Source organism: Anabas testudineus, chromosome 10, assembly GCF_900324465.2.
Source record: "Anabas testudineus chromosome 10, fAnaTes1.2, whole genome shotgun sequence".
Lineage (NCBI taxonomy): Eukaryota > Metazoa > Chordata > Actinopteri > Anabantiformes > Anabantidae > Anabas > Anabas testudineus.
Genome location: NC_046619.1, coordinates 9,289,820 through 9,310,840, shown reverse-complemented (window position 1 = coordinate 9,310,840; position 21,021 = coordinate 9,289,820). Strand labels below are relative to the sequence as shown.

The window sequence follows — 21,021 nt, the reverse complement described above, 5'->3', positions numbered from 1 at the left end:
CCACCCCTTGTGATAAAATGGCCTACAGGCCTCATCTGCGCATACGGTGTGAGCGCACAATATGCATTCGCATAAAACAATATATTTCGTGGTGTGAAAACGTTTTGACATCATGTCTGAAAGGCTGAGCATAAATATGTCCCCGTCGAGCGAATGACTGTGTTAGTATAACTCTGCTCTCTTATGCATGACGCAAATAGTAAGGGATCAGCGGTAAACGAGGCCACGCATTGTCTGCCCCCCGCCCTCCCTCTGCTTGTCAGGAAGCAAGCTGATTGGCCGAGGCCTAGCAAAGAGTGCCCGGGGATCCAAAACTGCAGGCCGCACTTAGCTTACCGTCAAAAATAAACCAAAACAATAACAGACAAAACTGAGAAGGGGGAGAAACACCGATAGAGACAGAAGACGACGCTATCAGGTAAAATTATTCCGCATTGATTAGAGAGGCACGTGGAATAAGACGCAAGGGCCCAGTCGGCCGTAGCGGGCCTCTTCCAGCCTTTTCGAGAAACAACATGGAAGATAATGCGGCACAAGCTGGTCCACCTAGCTTAGCAAGCTAGCTAGCTGAACGGGCGGCGGTTGTCGCGCAGATTAGGGCGACGTGATGAAAATCATTTCATGAGGCGTCTTATATTGTTCATTGTGTTAATGACTTCGTTAGTGTAGCTATGCCGTGTGTAGCCGGTGCTTCCGTGGTCAACATAGATCGGTTATTGAATCGCTTGAATTAGCCATTATGCTAAAACAAAATGGCGCTCAGAGGAACAGCCCTAGCTTGTTTGCTAGTTAGCTCCGGTGGGTGGAGGGCGGTAGCCGCCCAAGTATGCATTGCATAACGTCTGCAGTACTTTCATTGGCGGCCATAAACTCTGAGCATGTGTAGTTTTGTGTAAATAATCCAGCGTATGAGAGTTCTTTTAAAATGAAAAATGTGGCATCACAGCTATAATGCTAATGACAATGTTATCCCCCATAAGATATATCCATGGAAACCAACTACCCATAGCGTCACTACTGACCATTGCAGACAGTTTGGCTTATCTTAAATTATCATGTGACAAAAATGCATTTCCTCTCACAGAACCAACAGGCTTCAGAGTCCAAGAGCTCTGTCTGTGGGCTCGTCCCCCTGCACACTGAACGGGACAGCCTTTTGTGTCAGGCTTCAGGTGTATGTCTATATGTTATGTCTTCAGCTTGAAGCTGCTTGTAGTACTCTGAACAGGCAATGGATGGAGCCAATGGGCAACAACACAACCCCTTTACTGTTCAGTAACAGCTGAGGGTTTCTAACTTCTGTATTTGCAATGTAATCTGTGCCGTTACTATCAACTTAAACCCATGGGGAAGTTTATTTTACAAGCAATTTTACAGAACAACTATGACTAATTCACTGCCTCTTTCTGTTTCTCTTTGTATTGTCAACATATTGCTTATGAAAGACAATTTTTTGTTTCACTTTCAGTGGGATTGATTGCCTTGATGGAAGGAAGCCCTTCACATACTCTGTTGGTTTTATTCTAAGAGATTTGTCATCAAATGTAAAGGTATGTATTGAACAAAGGTTTTTATTTATACATATATTTTACCGCAGATGCTTGTATCCAAAGCGACTTAAAGTGAGGTACTACATTTTAGTAATAAACATTAATTAACATTAAGTGCACACTGTAATTTTCAGTGTTTTCTGAGTAAAGACATGGATCAAGGAGGAGGGGTGTTGGAGCTCCACACTCAGGAGCTGAAGATGCCCCACGCTATGATCATGCAAGATTTTGGTAGGTGGTCAAAGTAACATCAATTCTATTGTAAATATCTCTTAATTTTAACATGCATCATGTAATCAAATACAAACATAAATCCAATATTTACCACAATTGTCAAAATCCATAAGTAATACTATGTGGACAGACTGACATTCACAGTAGTTGAATATACAGAAAATTGTAGGTTGTAGCTATAATTGTATTTTCTTGTTTGAAGCTCTTTCTTATTCTCCCTATGTGTTTTTTTGTGTTTACAGTTGCAGGCATGGGGGGTCTGGCTCACATTGATGGGGAGCACATTGTAGTGTCTGTGCCTGAGGGTATGCTTCTTTCTGATGTGATGACGGATGAGGGCATCCTCTTGGAGCATGGGCTTGAGGTGGAAGGCTTAGAGACCCAGGTAGTTCATGGGCTGGAGACAGAGGTAGTTGAAGGCCTGGAGACTGAAGTGGTGGAGAGCTTGCATGCAGAAGTAGATGGCTTGGAGGTTGAAGGGCTACAGACACAGGTCGTAGAGCTGGAGGCTCAGGTTGTAGAGGGCCTGGAGGGTGAGGTAGAAGTGGAGGGTCTGGAGGCACAAGTGGTAGAAGGCTTGGAAACTGAGGTAGATGTCGAGGACCTGGAAGCTCATGTTGTTGAGGGCCTTGAGGAAGAGGTGGAAGTGGAGGGTTTAGAAGCTGAGGTTGTTGAAGGTTTAGAGGTAGATGTGGAAAGTCTGCAGTCTCAAGGCGTTGAAGCCCAGGAAATTAGTACCGAACACATGGTGTCCTCGGAACACAGTGTGATCATGCCTGAAAACATCCTGGGGACAGAGGTTGCAATTGAGGAAGCTTTAGACCCCCATCATCACCATGTCCTAACGTCAGACCTCATCCAGGACCCCAATCACCACCACGATGACATGCCAGACCAGGTATTTGTGGCAGAGCTACTTTCTGAGCACCAGGACAACACTCTGGATCACCAGCTTGTGTCAGAAGGCTTGATGGTGACAGAAGCCAGCTCAGAGACCATAATCCATGAACAGTTGCCAACTGAGGCTGTTCCCCTCCAGACTGATGAGGATGATGATGCAAGGAGCAGCTCTGAGGATTACCTCATGATCTCCTGTAAGACCTCTCCCCATATGATAACTCAACTTAAATTGATAAATTGTTATGTAATGTAGTGAATATTTTTGCATAACGAGTGATGTTAATATTATTAAAGTAGATGATGTGGGAGAGAAGTTGGACATAGGAGACACTCCTCTTGAGATCAGCACTGAGGTAATGGAGGACAAGGAGTCCAAAGAAGAGGATGGTTCAGAGGTCATCAAAGTGTACATCTTTAAAGCTGAAGCAGATGACGATTTAGGCAAGTGACTTACAGATTTATCAGTTTCCTAGTTTTCCTATAACACTTGCTTTTTAGAACAAAGATTTTTATCTGAGGATTGTAGCAGATAAAAATTGCTTGTTTATTTCCATTTTCAGGTGGAACAGAGGTAATAACAGAGGATGACTACCAGAATGGCCATCCTGATCTGGAAGCAGCATCATCAGGTAGACTGGGAGTTGGCCGTGACAAGATGGTCTACATGGCAGTCAAGAACCATCCTAAAGAAGAAGACGATGATGATGATGAAAGTGATGATGATGACGATGATGACATCAGTATGTTCTTCTTCTTTTTTAAATAGCTCTCAGTACAAGTTGTCAGATAAGTGTGGTTGCTCCCAGTCTGTACAGCAACTGTCAAAGCTTGAGTTAATAACATGTTTAAAACATAACAATGCTGTCAAGAAAAGGGAAAAAAAGTAGTAGGTGTCATAATAAAAGATAAGTTGCAATAATGCTTGTCCTATTGATAATGCAACATTATCTGTCATGTTGGTGCAGGTAATGCCATTGATCAAGTGAAAAATGGAGCAGCCTCACAATTTCTGCAAATCCGAGAGGGGGTTGGTGCCAACCGTGCTCTAAAACCCAAAGCCAAGAAAAAGAAGAAAGGAGAGACACGGCAGTGTCAGACTGGTATGATCAGCAGATATACATTCATCTGGACCATGAGATGATAATATAATTTGATATTTCATACTGACATAATGTCACACAAAAAATTGGTCATAATTTTGTGAGTTGCACATCATTTTTCAATCCTCTCTTTCAGCTGTTATAATTGGACCAGATGGCATGCCCTTAACTGTCTACCCCTGTCACATCTGTGGAAAAAAGTTTCGTTCAAGAGGCTTCCTTAAATGCCATATGAAGAACCACCCTGATCACCTGTTAAAGAAGAAATACCAGTGTACAGACTGTGACTTTACCACCAACAAAAAGATCAGTTTCCACAACCATTTAGAGAGTCACAAGCTGCTGAGCCACAACAGTGAGCGGTCTCCAGAGTACACTGAGTACACACGGCGCTACCACGAGTCCAGCCCCCTGGGCTCTGACAAGCTGATTGTCAAGGACCGGGAGCCCAAACTGCATCACTGCAAGTACTGTGATTACGAGACAGCTGAACAGGGCTTGCTCAACCGTCACCTGTTGGCTGTGCACAGTAAGAACTTTGCACATGTGTGTGTTGAGTGCGCTAAAGGCTTCCGCCATCCGTCAGAGCTGAAGAAACACATGCGGACCCACACAGGTGAGAAGCCCTACCACTGCCCACACTGCGAGTTCCGTTGTGCAGATCAGTCCAACTTAAAGACTCACATCAAGAGCAAGCATGGCGCCGATCTGCCTTTCAAGTGCAGCCACTGTCCCCAAGCTTACGCAGATGCACGGGAACTCCAGCGTCATATAGAAATGGTGCAAGGCCACAAGACGCACCAGTGCCCGCACTGTGAGCACAAGAGCACCAACTCCAGTGACCTGAAACGACACATTATTTCTGTTCATACTAAGGATTTTCCCCATCAGTGTGATGTGTGTGAGAAAGGCTTTCACAGGCCCTCAGAGTTGAAGAAACATGCGGAGACACACAAGGGCAACAAAGTGCATCAGTGTCGGCACTGTAATTTCAATGCTCCTGACACCTTCACCCTGAGTCGCCATATCCTGTCGTTACATACGAAGGACCTCCCCTTCAAGTGCAAGCGATGCCGGCGTGGCTTCAGGCAGCCCGCTGAGCTGAAGAAGCACATGAAGACACACAGTGGTCGAAAAGTCTATCAGTGCCAGTTTTGTGAGTATAACAGTACGGACGCTTCTGGCTTCAAACGTCACGTGATCTCCATTCACACCAAGGACTACCCCCACCGCTGCGACTACTGCACCAAGGGCTTTAGGCGGCCTTCGGAGAAGAGCCAGCACATAGCCAGGCATCACAAAGACATGTTGATGTAATTGATTGCGCGCACACAAACACACTCCTCTTTCCTGAGTAAATCTGTTTCACACACCCAGAGGTAATTTTAGTGTATTAACAAAGAATTGACGGATTTAGGCTGTTGATGAAGGCGACTTTATATTTGCCGTTCTGTGTTGTAATGGGTGTAAACCTCCTCCCGTAGGAGTAATAAGAGAACACATCTTAGATGGGGGTTGAGTCTGAAAAAGTCAGTGTGCACACTGAGTGGGACAGGTGTAAATTGTTTTGTTTTGTTGCAGAAAATCACATATGAACATATATTCAGGGTTTCAAATGTCTATATTTTTATACCCACTCAGCTAAAATGCTGCAAGATGATGACTGTGTCCTGTAAAACAGAAAGCAGTGCTTTGTGAACGTCATGTCAATGCTTGAGATGATCTGGAATGAGTACAGGAGAAGCCTCCATTGTACCAAGTAGTATCTATTTCCTCCAGCTTTTACCCTGACATTTGTTTTCCAAATCATCTGGACTTAAAGGGGCAGGGCCATTCATGAGTTCATAAATGGTTTTGAGTGATGTAGACACACATTACGCACCTTGAACAGATAATTCATTAAATCTAAAAATTAATATTTTGGATTTTCCTCCCAAGCCAGAACACGTGAAGTTCCATTAAATGAATCATGCATAGTATAGCCTATATGCTGTTAATGACATCTTAAAAGTTGATTAAACTAATTTCCGGCCTGATTACCAGTGTATAGCAAGGAGGAGAAGGATGCAATTGGTGTATTAGAATATCCCTTTAGTGTACACAACTCATTTATGACACAGAAATCTATTATATCTGCTATAATGGTGCCGATAATGAATTGGTATATTATTATATGAACATAACAGGTGGTTGACTTCACATTTGATAACCCTGAAGTGGTCGTATCTGACTGCCACTGTAAAATGCGCATGTGTGATATCGGTGACACAAATGTGTTCTCTCAGCTAACTATTTGATTGCAATCATGCCTTACATCTGTTGGTCTTTTTCCCTTAAGCACTGATGAACACAGCTAATCAAAAAAATAAGTGATTTTTAACTCTCAAACATGCTGTATCAATACCCTTCTCTCAGAGATTGTGTGTTTGAGTCAGTAGAAAGCACTTTAATATTTTTTATTTTTATTTTATTTTTTTGTATTTTAAATAATTACATGTATGGGTGTGTGTATATCCACACACACAGGCGCACGCGCACGCGCACACACACACACTTGACAAAAAAATAACTTTGTGAGTGGGTAAAGTTAAAGTTTGTTTTGAGTGTTATCTCTAGCAAGTGGGCACCATCCATTGCTGCATCAAAACTGAACTGTCATTCAAAGTGGTGGGTGAAACCATTTATTGTTTTGTTCTATGGATAAGTGATTGGGTTTTGTGTTTTGTTTGTGCTCACTAACAACTTTCCCAGACCTGCGTCCTACAGTCCTAAATAACCCAACCCAATCCCAAACATGGGATTATTCTCCCTCAAGTCAGTGATCATCATATTGGCATTAGTCTTTAAAGTATGCACATATACTGTCTCCATAAAATTAATTGTGGTATATATTAAAATCCCTGCATTTCGTGTAACTTAGTCTATATTTTCTTTCAGTCAGATTGTGGATAAACTACTGGTGGGGAAGAACCAAAATAAACAATTATCTTTTTATGCTTTTTGTCCTTTTATGTCCAGCGAAAATCATCAAATCTGTGCACCTTTAATTTTGCAGGTTTATACGTGAACCTGATTAAACGATGATGTTATGCAGGATTATAGTTTTGACTCGGATAAAAAAAAAAAAAAGCAGTCCTCTCTTTCTTACATCTTAAATGGTTCCTAATCCATGTATTGTCTGTTTATTTTGTATTAGATCTGTGGTCACTGTGACCTTTTGAAGAAGAGTTCTGGGATTTATTGTGATTGTACAACTTTAGTCAACCACCAACAAGTGCTGAGAAGTGATGAAATGTCAGTAAGCTCCAGTAACTGCAGCTCCTGCGTCTAGCGAGCCATTTATAGCTTAGTCAAAAGGAATTCAAAGTTTGACTTGATCACCAGCTCATCCTCCCACACATCTGTGCATAGATGTAGGATTTAGTATATGAGACAGCTGAGCTGCAGGCATTATTGGTGCAGACACTGGTTTTGCACTTGAGCTAGTAAAGAGTGAAATTGATACAATAATCTCAAAGCTCCAGATTTGAAATCCAGAGACACTAAAGCCTTCCAAAGTTTTTCACTTGGAGTTAAATGTCTTGTGGGCTTGCTGGTTGATTAGAGATTCTTTTCTATATATCCTGTACAGACTAACGTCTTTCAAGTGCTTCAGAGAGAACCGGAGCCTGGCCGGCTTTGCAAAAAGTTCAAACAATAGTCATAGTGAAACAACCTGCCATAATCTTTCATGTTGGAAATAACAGAATTCCAGCTGAGACATATGTACAGATCTCAATTGCTCTGGGTCTGAAGGAGATCTTTCCCAGGGAAAACCATCGCAGTGGTCACTATACATGTCTTCTATGAAAAAGGGTTTTTTACACAAATCACACCTATAGTAGTAGTAAATAGTCATTTTCCCAGTTTCAGCAATGTACCTAACCAAATTCAGAACATAAACTTCCTAACTGGGAGCATTTGAGAGGGGAAAGATCAGTGAAAGAGATGACGATAACAGTGAAAGCACATTTGTCAAAGATTAACACGAAAGGGAGGATGTGATTGGTTTGGGAGTGGCCAGACAGAAGGAGGAAGCAGGTGGATTGATTCAATAGTTTGGGTGTAACCATAGAAAGAAAGGGGTAGAGCAGTGACTGAGTCAGGAAGAAAGTGCAGTCAAGCGCTTTGATTAAGAGGTTTGCAGTAGTAGCAGTGAAGTGTGAAGGCTGCTGCAGCTTGGTTTCCTTTTTTATTCTTCTCTGTTCACTGTGTTGTATATCTATTAGAGTGGCTCCTGCCCACTATGACCCAGTCTAACTATTATATATAATATAAAAAAAAAAAGTTTCCTAATGACATCCAGGACTCTTTTCTGACAGCCTCACTGAGACATGTTGCAGACAACTCTAGTTGCACGTCTTTGTCCCCTGTCATGAAATATGAATGATGACTCATAGTGAGGGAGATGAGGCTGTGCGGATGGGTTCACGCGGGTACCGCAAACACCTGAGAAAATAGATGCAACAACCTGTTCGTTTTTGTTGATCCCATGGAACAACTCATAAATCACTTGCTGGTGCAGCTGTCAGCAGAAAGTGCTGCGAACACAGAGATCAATATGCAGACGTACCCATAAAATCCTCCCTAACGGAGCCCTTCTTTACCCGTAGAATTCAGTCTGAACAACACGTCTGGTTTCGTCTCTGAATAAACGCAGCAGTGGGTACGTTTCCCCATTTTCTGCTCATTATGTGAGGATGCTGCACCGCTGTCGTTCCCATGGGTTGCAAGCCTCTTTGCTGATTTTGAGTCAGCGGAGCATCAAACGCACTCGGAACACCTAACAGCCTGCGAAGGCCATCACTGTGATGAGAACTGACAGATGTACACAGATAATCCAGCTGTTGCAGAAGGTCAAACCAATTTATTTGATGTAGTCACTTTGTCCATATTTCTCCATATGAGAAATGTGGGGAGGATCAATGGGCTGTGGTGTGGATGTGATTAGAATGATGGATCTGCCGGTAAACATCCAGGGTCAAATGCTGATGTGCAGATTGATGATTCATGGACTAAAATGACAGTAATTTAATCATTTTAAATCTGGCACGGGTTAAAAGTTGACCATAATCCTAACTATTCAGACATGGTTCTGCACCAGAACATATTATTTTGGACATTTTTTAGGCAGCATATTGCTCTTGCATATTTCAGTGAGGGGGAACAGCAAATGGAGCTGGGACCGTGTCATCAACTCGTCTCACTGGCAGAAAGCGCTGCCACATTACCTCCACATCGTGCGGTTGCCCACATAACCGGAGTCGTCCTGCTCCAGATTGTGGGTGACAAGGCTCTGAGGTGCTGCACGCCAGCTGGAGACTGCAGGGCCCTCTGGGAAATCAGCGCCAGATTGCTTGGAGACTGGGAAAATTGGCCTGCTGATTAATCGGAGAAAGGGCTGTATGGTGGACAACGAATGACTGAGAGGGGGGGGGGGGGGGTAAAAAAGGCAACGAGGGACACAGAACATAAATACAAGGCAGCCTGTTGAGTGTGGAGCTCTGTGCTGAAGTTGAAAGCTCGGGAGAAAACCAGTAAGTGGATTCAAATGACCTGAAGTGTTTGTTGATGCTCAGTTTATTATAGCACATGCTTTATTATTATTATATGTGTGTATTGTCATGCCTTGTTCTGGACCTGCACTATTAATACATCTAAAGTTGACGTGTTACACACAAGTTGCCTCTTTCACTACAAAGTCCATTGTGCACAGGAGCCGTGCACGAGTCAGCTGCATACAGAATCCAGATTTACTTCAGATCCAGATCCCTGTGTTGTGAGCTGTAAGGTGAGCACGGAGTGTCTGATCACAATCACAGGTTGTTGATGTGCTACAGGAGCAAACGCCTACCTCTCGAGCCTCCACTAGGCGGCGCTGTGATCACATGTTCGCAGGAGTCCCTGAGTTCACTGACGTCTGAGAGAGTGCTCCCAAAAATAAATGCATCCAAATTGAATGCGGGCTCATTTCGTTTCCAAGTCAGCGGTTGAGATTTTAATGAGACTCCAGTAACGAAGAATGACTTTGGCAAGTGAGCGCATTTAATGAAAAACACTAAAAGACTGGATTCATTTAGTTACCTTTCAGTTTAAGGTGAAGCTGTTTATATGAATAAAAGAGGAGCACTGCTCAAACGAGGCCGCTTTTAATGGGTTCTGCGTCCCTGTGCGTTGCTTTTGACGGGGGGAAACAGGGGATGTCAATAAAAACTACAACCGACCGAGCGCAGCAGGGACGCGTCACCGCGGGTGGGCGTGGCCAGCCGGGCTGAACACTGCCGTATCCTCCGTTACGTCGCAGCGGAGAAGAGTGAGACACGAGAGAGGAGGAGAAGCACGGAGCAGCAGAGGGATGGAAAACACCGAGGTCTTTCTATACACCTTCATCATCTCTCACTACATCTGGAACATCGTCTTCGTCTCGTGGCTTTTCAGCTGGGAACCTACCGCGCTGAACAACTATGGATCGCTTAATTGAAGTTGGGCCACCTGATCCTCTTTGCGCCCGGACAACCGACCGAAATTAGAGCGAGAGAAGCCGTGATGGACAGTTGTGCAAGCGGTTCATTTCCTGCGCAGAGAGCTGCCGCGAAAAGCAGAGTTACGCTCGTCGGATGCCGCGTCTGTGTGCGCGTAAAGGACCTGGACACGACGGTTAGATTCAACGCAGCCTGAAACACTCTGAGCTATGTTTTAGCAAGTTTGGGACAGAGCTGTAGTTAGAATAGAGAGTTTGCTTGTGCCTGCTTTGCTTATGCGGGCTTTAAAGTGAGTTTGACAGACTGCTTCTTTTTATTATTATTATTATTATTATTATTATTACGCGCGAACCAGTTGTGCGCTACGGTTGAGCCGCTTGTTCCCACGGGAGATCTGCTGCAGCACAACCTGCAATCTGTGACAGGCAACAGGCCCCAGCAACCAGGGACTGCTTTAACTGAAAATATTGTGTTACAATCTCCCATCTGAACTTCCTCTACAACTTGGTGTTTTTAAAGCTGTATCCAAGCCATGGCTTTACCAGATGGTGGCATATCTGGGGAGGAGGTACCCTTCCCAGAGATTATAGAGCTTAATGTTGGTGGCCAGGTGTACATAACCCGCTACTCTACCCTCACAAGTGTGCCAGACTCACTGCTGTGGGAAATGTTCAGTCGAAAGTCAGCTAAAGGACTGGCCAGGGACACCAAGGGGCGCTTCTTTGTGGACCGTGATGGTTTCCTGTTCCGTTACATCCTGGACTACATGCGGGACCAGCAGCTGGTTCTTCCGGATCACTTCCCAGAGCGTGGCCGTCTCCAGAGGGAGGCCGAGTTCTTCAACTTGCCGGAGCTTGTCAAGCTGCTGGCACCCAAAATCAGTAAGCAGAACTCCCTGGGTGATGAGGGATGTCAGAGCGACCCGGAGGACTCATCACCTGGAATTGACTCTGGCCGTAACCTCGGCTCCCTGGGTGCTGCTGCTGCAGCCTGTGCCAGCCTAGTGCCTGGTGCAATGGATGGCAAACGCTCTGGCTTCATCACAATCGGCTACCGTGGCTCGTACACCCTGGGCCGTGACAGCCACACTGACGCCAAATTCCGCCGGGTGGCACGGATCATGGTGTGTGGGAAGATCTCCCTGGCGAAGGAGGTGTTTGGGGAGACACTGAACGAGAGCCGCGACCCCGACCGCCCCCCTGAGCGCTACACATCCCGCTACTATCTCAAGTTCACCTTTCTGGAGCAGGCTTTTGACAAGCTGGCTGATGCGGGCTTCCACATGGTGGCCTGTAACTCCACAGGAACCTGCGCCTTTGCCCATGAGCAGACAGACGACAAGATCTGGACCAGCTACACTGAATATGTGTTCTACCGTGAGTGAGACTATCGGCTTTGTTCCCCTGGTCCCCCACCCTGTCTCCAAGTGCCCCCCTTCCGGCCTCTAGCCATCCTGTCTCTCTCTCTCTGATGGCTCCTGCACCAGTAGATATACCATAGATGTTGTGCCCCTCCATATCTCTCTGCAGCCTCCAGCTTTTATCCTATGAACAGTATCCAGCAGCTGCTCTGACTCTTCATACCTTCTCTGCAGTTTGAATCTGCAGCCCTCCCCCTTCCTCCCCAAATCCATCACCCCTCATCCTCAGGTTCAGCCTTTTGCCCCTGCTTAAGCCGTCGTTCCATCTAGTTGTAGTCCCCCACTCATCAACCGCAGCAACCCTACAGCCTTTTCCCGCAGAGACTGATACCTTCTATGTACTGTTTCCCTTTTGTACTCCATGTATTGCATCTGCCTTGGTGAAGCACAATACTGTATCCAAGAGCTAATTTTGTTAAATAAGCGCCCTGGCGTCCCCGTATGACTACTGAACCAGTCATAAGGGCAAAAGGGAAAGGGCTTCAAAGAGTGGCCGTGATGTACAGTGCTATACTTTGCCTGCTTACTTGAGCAGATTGGACTCTCTCCTGCTCCTCTGAACTAAATTACCAAATAATTGGACATCTTGATGGAAATGAGAAGCACCCGGCACAAAGAAGATGTGTAACACAAAAATCTCATTTCCTTCAGTTTCTATCAAAGGTTACCAGTACCGTGTGTTTTGAAAACGTGCCATACAGCAGTTTCAAAAAGCTCAAATAATAAGCCTCATAGACAGAAAGACAAAAAAAAGGGTTGCCAGATGAAGTGTGTGTATTGATTGTTCAGTATTTTAATCACCCACGCTGGGAGGGCAGAGGAGAAGGAAGGTGTTACATCACTCGCAGCCCACTGCTCTATTTTTTTTTTTTTTTTCGCACACCGTGCTTCTTTGACATTTCTATGCTGAATTAGATGTGTAAGAGCACTTTTACAGTAAAGCACTTCTTGGGACAGGTTGTACACCATGACTACATGTTGTGTCAGAAAAAAAAAAAAAGTTGTTGTAGTCACCTTAGGGGGGTCACGTCTTGAGTGTCCTGTTATTCTTAATACTCAGTTCAGTATTAGTTGAAGCTGTTGCGTATGTTGATAATAGCTCCCACTTATTGTAAGTGAATACCCATGAGAAACGGTGTAGGACTGTGCTGTAGTCAGTCTCAGCCTGATGTTTTCTCACCACTGTAGCAAGGGCATTGTGAGGGCAGTTTAAAGCTGAGCAGGTATAACTTAAAGTTATAAAGGAGGGAGTTAAGAAAAGAGGGTTGTTTCCAGATACAGCCTCAGGACAGGTCTGCACATCATATACCTCAGACTAACACAAAAAAAAAACAGAAGGCACCTAAATCCAGTGAATGATCCAGCTAACGATGAAGAAAATTCAGGCACAATAGAGAAAACGTAACTGCTGTAATTAGACGACCAAAAAGTAGTACGAGTCTAGGAACAGTCAGCAAGGCGGTGTAGTGCAGGATTTCACCTGAGCTAAGAGGTGTTAGGATGTCGTTTCGACAGCACGTCTCACAGTGACAACAAATGTATTCCGAAATGTCTAGAAACCACAATGTTGTGTTTCAGTGTGACGGAGTGCTGTTGACATCAGAGTCAATCTGTTAGACCTGCTGCAGTGTGTCGCTGCAGGAGTAGGCTACACTGAAACTAAGTGTTCAACAAAAAGCAAAACTGATTTGTCAAATAAAAGATTTTCTTTCTATTTGGGTTGTATTTTCCATTCAAAGCAAAGTGTTTTCTCAGTCCTGAATGAGACAAACTGTGAGGGGAATGGTATGTTACCACAGTGTAAAGCTTTTTAATTTTCAGGGACACGACTGAAACCACTGCAGATTTTCAGCTCAGCATTTCTCATTCAAAGAAATGTCCTTTTTAAATGTGCATCACTATACCTTCAGGCACAATTTCCCCCCATCTTCCCATCTGCTTTTACACACTTTTTTTTTTCCTCAGCCTGGTCCTGTATCAGGCGGTTGACCAGACAACAGAGCCAGGAAAGAAATGAGGACATGCATAGATAACAAGCTCTGTTAAAGCTGATTACAAAATCCTTATTTTGCTGCCAATAATTGACCCAATTACTCTGCACTACAAGCAAAATGAACTTAAAATCCAGGACTCTCGATTACTTTGGTTGCCAAGGCTCCATGCAGAACAGTGACTGGTCCATTCCTGTAAGATTAGAAATTATTCTTCTGTGGGTGAAGCATCATTTACACTAGAACAACCAGGATTATGTCACTATTCTTTAATAGGGCAGGATATTGACCTTGAGATTATTGTTGTTAATTACCTTAGTATAAGACCTCTAAACCTGATCTGAGCTTGGCCTAGATAAACGCTTGGCTGATGAGCTTCACAACAACTACTGAAAAATGTATGCGGCTCCCTTCCTGGAAAACAGAGGATTTTTGATGCATCGAGGAATGCATGAGGACCGGGACAGTACAGTACTCGCTGAGTCAAATCCAGCCCAAACAAACATAGTCACAGGCGGTATTCTTCTGTCACAGTCCTCTGGCACCCTGCAGTATCGCAGGTCAAAGTCAGCAATTAGCACAAGCACGGTGAGACACGCCTCGTGTGTGAAATTTCAGGCACCGGCGTCCTGAACCGCTCTGCGTCTTTACCTCCACGAGTTGCCTCGAGACTCAACATTCAACAGCGAACGTGTGAGAAGTGCTGACATGCAGACGACAGCAACAGCAGCAGTGAGGTCCACAGGCCCGGCTATGACCAAATGCTGCTTGTGTTGTTGTTGTTGTTGTTTTTTTTTATGTTCCTTTGTGAAATTTTGTGGCTGAAAAGTGTAGCAAGCCTGCTCATGTGCCCTATAAGACGCCTGCTCTAGATGTGTCACCATAGTGGTTTGTTTGCCTACAGAGTCTTACAATAAAGACATTTTACCATTAAGATTTGCTTCCCTCTGTTTTGGAATAATCCAAATAGATTCCCACCAATCATACAGCATGAAGTCTACTTAATAATTTGGTGCCATACATTTATAAAGTCTTGCCACGAAAGTACAAGACAAAAAAAAAAAAAGACCCTGAGAGTAAAAGACTGTTCTCTCTTGAGCACTCTACCTTGAGGCTGTGATTTGACCCATGTCATGTTCTTGTGGTGCAATTGTCACTGTAGGCGACTCTACATGGCAGCATGACTTGGCCCAGTCTGCTTTCGTCTGTTAGAATGATCCCCTTGTCTCCTCGCCAGCTGGGTCAGCGCTTCCCCATTTTAGGAAAAAAAAAAAAAAAATGGAAGAGGAGCAGAGGAGAACGGGAACGGATGTACCGTGTGTCAAACAAAAAAGGGATTGGAAAATGGGGCAAGGAAGCAAGGAGAGAGAGAGAGAGAGAGAGAGAGATAACCTGTTAGAGGCAAGATGAGAGTAGGAAAGTATTTAAGCGGGAAAGGATTTGGTGTTCCCGTTTTATCTCTCTTCCTGAGCAGCTCCATCATGACGTGCCGTGTGTTATTCAGGGAGGTGCCGGATCGTCCTCACAAACAAAGCCCTCGCTAGGCCGTGCTCTCAAGTGATGCGTTTCTTAGTGGCCTTTAGCTCCCACACGAAGATCCTGTGACACTAGATACATAGAGATCCATAGTGTTACTGTGAATTGTTGATTCATAGCATGATCAAAAAAAAGGCACTGACTGCGTTATCTGCATGTGAATCACTGACTACTACCAGCTCAGGTTCCCGGTTCACATGTGTTCGTGACAGCACAGGGCATCACAAGGAGTCATTTTCTCCACATCTTGTGACTGAGTGTACGATCAGATGTTGCATGCCTGGTGCCGTTTCTATTCATACTCAGGCTTTCACTACAGCCATCTGTGGCTCTAAACTTGTTTTTATGCTTCTCAGCCTCAGTGCCTCGTCCACATTTGGTTGCCAGTATGTTTTGGCTCTGTTTTTGTGCCGCCGCTCGTGTTTGCGCTTATGTGGACAGTTAGTGAGCAGGTTGGATGAGTATTCGGGCCTCTGTGTTGGGTTGGTATGAGGGGGGGGGGCCACACAGGGACAATGAACTATGTGCTCTCGCTGTCTCACAGATCTGCTGAGCAGGCAGTTGGCATCTCTAAACGCGGACCAACACAAACACAGACACACTCGCGCACAGAGGGAGGGAGGTTGCCAGGAGAAGATGGGCAACAACCCTCCTGTGCGGGGCTAATGACTCGGAGCGGTGAGGCTTTTGAGCTAATTGGCTGTCTCCCTTAGACTCTTCTATGTGATCAGTTAAAACGCATTAGCAAGCAAACAAGCCATTTGCCTCCATCATCCTCTCTTGATAGGAATAAATAGTATATGCTAATATAGAAAAGCACGTTTGATGCTAATAACCTGGGAGCGATGTCAACCTGCGTTCTCATTATGTGAGGATGTGTGTGTGTGTTGTGTGTCCAAGACTTTTGTTCACTTGTACTTCTCAAGCCACTGTGTTTAAGCTTGATCGCAACAATATGATATGAGCCACCGTGCACGGAGTACAGTAGCACTGGCTCAAGTCATCTTTATCTCGTTGTGTATTGGATTATTTATAATGAGCCAGGCATTGAGCCAGATGTGACTATGCTGCGCTGTCGTCCAGCCTGGGTGCACATGCTCCGCTGAACCCTCTGCTCGTCATCTTCGCACACATCTCCCACAGAGAGCAGCTGTCACAAAACATATTGTCCCCTGAACTCCACAGGGACTGCAAGGTCAGGGGATAGTCATACCCAAGGGGGTTGACAGAGGGGGGAGATGACACAGGACATAATCTAGCAGCCACAAAAAGAGCAGATGAGGTCATAAGAGATGTACAGTAGAGTATTTTCTCAGCTCTCTCTCTGCGTGATGTCTCCTCATTATTCTCTCTGACTTCACAGTCTTTTTTTTTCTCCCTTTTAAGCTCCAAGACACAGATAGAAACACTTACAGTCAGAAGGAAGAAGGCTGTTTTCAGATACAAAGCGAAAGTAGGATGGGAATGAGGGTGCATTAAATTAGTTAAAGCGGGTGAGTCACAGAGCGGGGAGCAAGTTGTAGGATTAAAAGGGAAAGCAACAAAAAAGAGGCAAAGATATATAGCACTATGGAGACTCTAAATATATGAGAAGCAGTGAGGCAGCAGCAGCAGTTTGAAACGGGGGGGAAAAAAGACAAAAACAGGGACACTGTGTAGTAGATTAAGCAAAGTGGGTGAGTAGGAAGTCTGTAGAACCTTCCTTCTAAACTTAGTAGACATTGACACAGAAAAAATGTAAATTGCCTAAATAAAAAGCAGCATATTCATTGTGCAACAGTAACCGGCAGAGGAACCAAACAGAAGCGATTCTTATTAATATTTCTCATTAAAAATCAAAGAGCTAAGTGCTGCGCAGCTTCACTTCTGCTCTTACAGATTCGTATGCCATGTATAATAAGTATGTACATATATTATGTATAATATACATTTTGAATTATGTTCTTATGGTACAAATTATTATTTCCTGTGTTTTAGTAATCACTGTTGAATGACTAGGATGGGAGTGTCTCCATGGAGGAATAAATGACATCTTGAGACTTGGTATTTTTCTGTCTCTATCTTTTACCTGGAATCTGGAAGGGCTCTGTGGTCAGATGAGTTCATGTTTCAGCTTGTTTTAAGGAAAAATTGACTTAATTGACTTGAAAAATATGATCCAGACTGTTCCTGTATGAGAAACATATAAAACCAGCATCTGTCTGGATGATTGGTACGGGTGGGTATCAGCGTCCACGACACTTGCATATGTGTGAACAGTGTGACAGGATTGTGAGCACTCACTACATCTGCTCATCTAATGGATCTTGCTATAAGCAGCAAGTTGTAAATGTGTCCGTACTTAGGATGGGATTCACTTTAGCCATCTGGAGACTCAGACTCTAATCTGCTCCTCCAATTATCAGTAATCTGAACAGTATTATCCTTGGTGCTGCAGTCCTGGGTATAGTTGGACCATTGCTGAAACCAGGCTTGTAATGAGAAACAGAGTGGGGTCGGGGGCTGTAGGCCAGGATGGCAGGTTGGTTACGGCCTGTGGGAGCCAAGCAACAAGGTGTTTGAAGCAGGGAAAATTAAAGAGGAGACACCTGGAGCAGGTAAATCAGCAGTTGTTGTTTTGTACAAGTCTGCGAAACCACTCACAATCGTATCTGTGAGTAGTACTGAGGAGTATTGATGACCGACGCCTCCCTCTCTCTCTACTTTTACTCCCCTTTTGTTTTCTTACATGGCAGCAGCTCCCCGGTCTCCCGCTGTTTGCGTCACACACTTCTTCTACATCATTCAGATTGACAGATTTGTAATTGCTCAGAGACTTGTGAGTACACGCCAGTGATTTCGGTACGGGCGACGATGCTTATGCACCAGCATGTAAAGTTAGTCAGAAGATTATAATATTACCATGTCTGATTACGCCCCCGTATGTATTTGCTCAGACGGCAATGAAAGAGGAAGGGCAATGAATGACAAGACTGTAGGTGGTGAGGCCCACTCTGTCATTAGGTGGCATACAGCTCATTTCACAAAGCAGATGTTGAATATTTGAGATGAATATAACAAAATTAGATATACAACATGCTATAATTGCCACAGCCATCTAGCGTGAGCTCCCTTTGTGGATCGAGCCATATGTACAACTTCGCACTCTCGAGAAACGGCTTCTCTCAGCCTGAGAGACATTACTATGCATTTGTGTAGCTCTGGCTCCTGCACATCACTGTGGTGTTACCATGGAGATGAGGCTGTCCTCTTGTTTGCCAGTCTCCCCATCCTTGGGTCACAACACCTGTCAGCGGCCGCAGTGAATTTTAAAAAGTACCCACCGTCAAGTGACCTGGTCATAATTCAGAAGCAACTCATACATTCGTTTTTTAAACAGGTTTATTGGGAGATTTTTTTCAATTAGAACTGACATCACACTTTTTTTTTTTTACAATGGAAATGTAAATTACAGTGATACTGTAGCTGAGGAAAATGATACAGTGTTGGATATACAACAATATGTGAGCACAGCCCTTTACAGCCCACAAAATATCTTACAAGATGTTTTCGCTCTTTTCAATGAGCCCACATAGCATTGGTTATGTAGCATTAATAATTGAAAGCATTTTGGCACTTTTATTAAACAGTTGGGAAAATCCACCATGTTACTGAAACTGTAGCATGAAGCTCAATATCTCAGTCCGCTCTCGCGCTGCCCTCCCTCTGCCTGCTCCGCTCTGCTGCTCTCTGCTCAGACCTTCAGGTACTAGTCATTGTGAAATTACAATAAATAAAAATGCTACAGAGCATACCAGTGGAGCAGCAATAATCGCCCTTCTCTGACTGGTTAGAAGGGCAAGACTTGCTCAGAAACCTTTAGCACTTCTTTGCATTAGGATAGGTTTTGAAGCATACTGTATATCATCAAAAAACAAATGAAAAAAGTTACGTAGTGTTGCTGTAAGTTGCTGTCAGTAAGTGGGAACCAGCAAACTGCAGATAATGGAGAGTGCTTTTTAATAGGCCTCCCTGACTTTATTTAGTCTGTGTGAGAATGCACAGTGTGCTATTTTTATGTACTAATTTATAACAGTTGAGGTGAAAGTAACTTTAAAAGCGTGAAGGAGACATTTTGTGACAGAGAGGTGCTAAACCCCGGCAACTGTGACACATTAGAGTTGCTAATAGCAGTAATGATGGAAATTGGAGAGATGTATCACACTGAACAGATGGGAGAGACGGAGAGAGCGGCAGAGTGAGAGGAGAGGACGTGTGACAAAGTGTTGAGTGCAGCACTCTTTTGCTCTTCTCCTCAATAAGGCTTAGAGCTCGGGGGATAGCACGGAGCCCATCCCCCCAGTGGATTATTCCTCCGACACTGCTAAGCCCCCATACTCCCACATCCACTCAGCCCTCAAACGCATATTCATTACGAGAGACATTGAATGCACCAACAACACAAACAGTGGAGAGCATGTTTGTGCCAACCCTTTCCTTACCGTACATCTTCTTTCTCTCCGTCTTTATCTTCTGTTTCAAATGCCAGTACATGCCCACAACACGTGCTTCTGCCCACACGCGCATGCAAACACGATGAAACTCTCACACTCGCTCGCTTTTTTTGCACACGTGCACTTGTGTTCAGGCGTTTAAATAGCCAAGGCAGGGAAGAGCATATTCTGTGCCACCTCTGCTGGACAACAGCAGTTTTTTCATGCTGTATGAGTTGGTTTAATGTAATGCTGTGTGTGCATGCCTCTCTGTGTGTCCCATAATGTACCTACTGTACACTGTACACGTTTCTGCATGAGCATTGATAAGCCGTTGTGAGACGCAGTTGCTGCTTCTATGTATTTTCATGTATGAAGCAGCTTCACTGTGACTGCCAACATGTGTGGTTTAACATTGTGTGACTGTGACTTTATTGGATGATGCAGTGCATGACCAGTGTGCATGCAGGGCTGTCATTACCATTTAACTTGGTCTGTGGCAATGTCCAAACTCATGGAGATGATTTAAAAAACGTTCACGCGTTAAGTTATTTTTTCTGCCCATGGAGCATTTTGTTATTGTTCTCTGAAAGTTCAGCGCCAACACTGAAATGCCACAAAAACAAGAAGAAACTCAAATCTCTTCTTCTGTGCATCTGAAGCCAGTAGCTATGCACCATTTCCTCCAGAGGTTTTCTTTTTGAAACGCTGTTTATTGTTTACAGAATCAGCATGAGGAACGCAGCAAGTAAAGTTGGCTGTGTTTTCCCAGTCCACCCTACAGCGCAAAAATGGATATTTCAGATTTACTCAAAGTGTAATATGTTCTCCATGGTCAAAAACTCAAGGATTAGTGCAAAATAGAAGAAAAAGCCGCCATTCTGAGCACATCTGAGGCTGTGCATCATCATTTAGACATTAAAAGCATAAGGAAGAGAGACAATATGTGCATCCCGATGGTTTCTAAAACAATAGAGTGTAAAGGGAGATGGGGCAATTTTAAATGGTATAGGACTTGCAGATAATAAGGTACACGATGTACATGTGCCACTCTGAGAAGTCCCACCTCTTCTGGTCTCATACTGAGATGAGTTAAACATTAACATACCTGTTAAAATTGCCTGTCAAGCCCTTCAGTCACAGTATCCCCTCTAGGATAATGCACATGTAAACAAAGGTAAACAAAGAAAAAAGGTAAATCTTTTAAACACTAAATCTCTGCCTAAAGTGAAAATCCTTCCTACTATTATTATTATTATGAACACATTAGAAACATCTGTTTCTTAAACCTCTAAAC

The 21,021-nt window shown here is 44.1% G+C and overlaps 2 protein-coding genes across 3 annotated transcripts; both read left to right on the top strand.

Moving 5' to 3' along the window:
* The first annotated feature begins 164 nt into the window (after window positions 1-164).
* znf711 (zinc finger protein 711) lies at window positions 165-6,778 on the top strand. 2 transcript variants are annotated; one of them, XM_026358064.1, is made up of 8 exons: window positions 165-418; window positions 1,469-1,550; window positions 1,685-1,781; window positions 2,027-2,878; window positions 2,982-3,125; window positions 3,245-3,424; window positions 3,650-3,784; window positions 3,921-6,778. In XM_026358064.1, the coding sequence occupies exons 3-8, from the start codon at window positions 1,703-1,705 to the stop codon at window positions 5,099-5,101; spliced, it is 2,571 nt and encodes an 856-aa protein (XP_026213849.1). In that variant the 5' UTR covers window positions 165-418; window positions 1,469-1,550; window positions 1,685-1,702; the 3' UTR covers window positions 5,102-6,778. The 2 variants fall into 2 exon arrangements, with proteins under 2 accessions (XP_026213849.1, XP_026213848.1); XM_026358063.1 differs by having other exon boundaries at window positions 169-418; window positions 2,979-3,125.
* Window positions 6,779-10,121: 3,343 nt separating this feature from the next.
* kctd12b (potassium channel tetramerisation domain containing 12b) lies at window positions 10,122-13,439 on the top strand. The gene has a single exon (XM_026358205.1). The coding sequence runs from the start codon at window positions 10,838-10,840 to the stop codon at window positions 11,687-11,689; it is 852 nt and encodes a 283-aa protein (XP_026213990.1). The 5' UTR covers window positions 10,122-10,837; the 3' UTR covers window positions 11,690-13,439.
* The last annotated feature ends 7,582 nt before the right edge of the window (window positions 13,440-21,021 follow it).